The sequence below is a fragment of the Colobus angolensis genome, unplaced genomic scaffold (assembly GCF_000951035.1).
Source record: "Colobus angolensis palliatus isolate OR3802 unplaced genomic scaffold, Cang.pa_1.0 Scaffold76, whole genome shotgun sequence".
NCBI classification, from domain to species: domain Eukaryota; kingdom Metazoa; phylum Chordata; class Mammalia; order Primates; family Cercopithecidae; genus Colobus; species Colobus angolensis.
Genome location: NW_012121376.1, coordinates 263,116 through 264,075, shown reverse-complemented (window position 1 = coordinate 264,075; position 960 = coordinate 263,116). Strand labels below are relative to the sequence as shown.

Genomic DNA, 960 nt, shown 5'->3' with positions numbered 1-960 from the left:
TGTCCACCAGCTGACCATCATCCTTCTGCAGGCAGGGGCTGCCTTGCTCTCCTGGCCCGTATACCTGGGTATCCTGCTTAGATCCAGCTCGAGCTGGGCCTCCTAGGTGTGTGTCCCAATGACGGAGTGGCTGGGCCTGCTGTGAGCTTTCTGGTTTTCCGGCGGAGACAGGGGATGTGGCGTGTGTTCCTGAGGGGAGGTGGGTGGACAGCTATGTTTATCGGGGTCCTGGAGATGCTGACAAATACCTTAACTCCCACTTCTCTTACAGAACCCGCAACCATGGTGGTACCACTAGCCAGCTCGGAAGCCCAGGTACTTTTTTAAAAATTCCAAATATTACTTGATGTGTATTAAAACATACCTGCATCTTAAAATGTAAATTATAAAGCATACATAGTTACACAGTTGTTTCAGCGAGGCAGGTGCAGATAAAATACCCAACAGGTTTAATAAAACTCTGCTCACAGAAAGCAGATGGGGAGGAGACCACCAGGGTGGGGAGGGCCCCCGTGGGTGCTTCCGGCCGGGAGAAGAGGCAGTGGTATTGCCTCTTTCCATAGCTGGACAGATGAGGACCCCAGGTGATGTCTACAGGGCCGGCCTCGCAGACACAGAGCCAGGGTCAGGGTGAGGACTTCAGGTGCAAACAGGAAAAAATCAGCCTGATGACCAGTGCCCAGAAACCCCACCCAACCAAAACTCGGACCTCAGCATGGCAGTGCCTTCCTCTCCCACTCACCTGCCCTGAAGTCACATCTGCAACTTCATGTTTTATCTTTCTACTGCCTTTTTGGTTTTGTTTGGTTTTTTGCTTTTGTTCATTTTATTTTATTTTATTTATTTATTTATTTTGAGACGGAGTCTTGCTCTGTCGCCCAGGCTGGAGTGCAGTGGCCGGATCTCGGCTCACTGCAAGCTCCGCCTCCCGGGTTTACGCCATTCTCCTGCCTCAGCCTC

At 51.2% G+C, this 960-nt stretch overlaps 1 protein-coding gene across 1 annotated transcript in view; it reads left to right on the top strand.

The window, feature by feature from the left end:
- The first annotated feature begins 270 nt into the window (after positions 1-270).
- SPIRE2 (spire-type actin nucleation factor 2) overlaps positions 271-960 on the top strand; it is a 26,757-nt gene continuing 26,067 nt past the window's right edge. Inside the window, exon 1 of the mRNA XM_011928066.1 lies at positions 271-315. Coding sequence (XP_011783456.1) covers positions 283-315 — 33 coding nt within the window. The 5' untranslated portion in view covers positions 271-282. The remainder of the gene's footprint in view (positions 316-960) is intronic.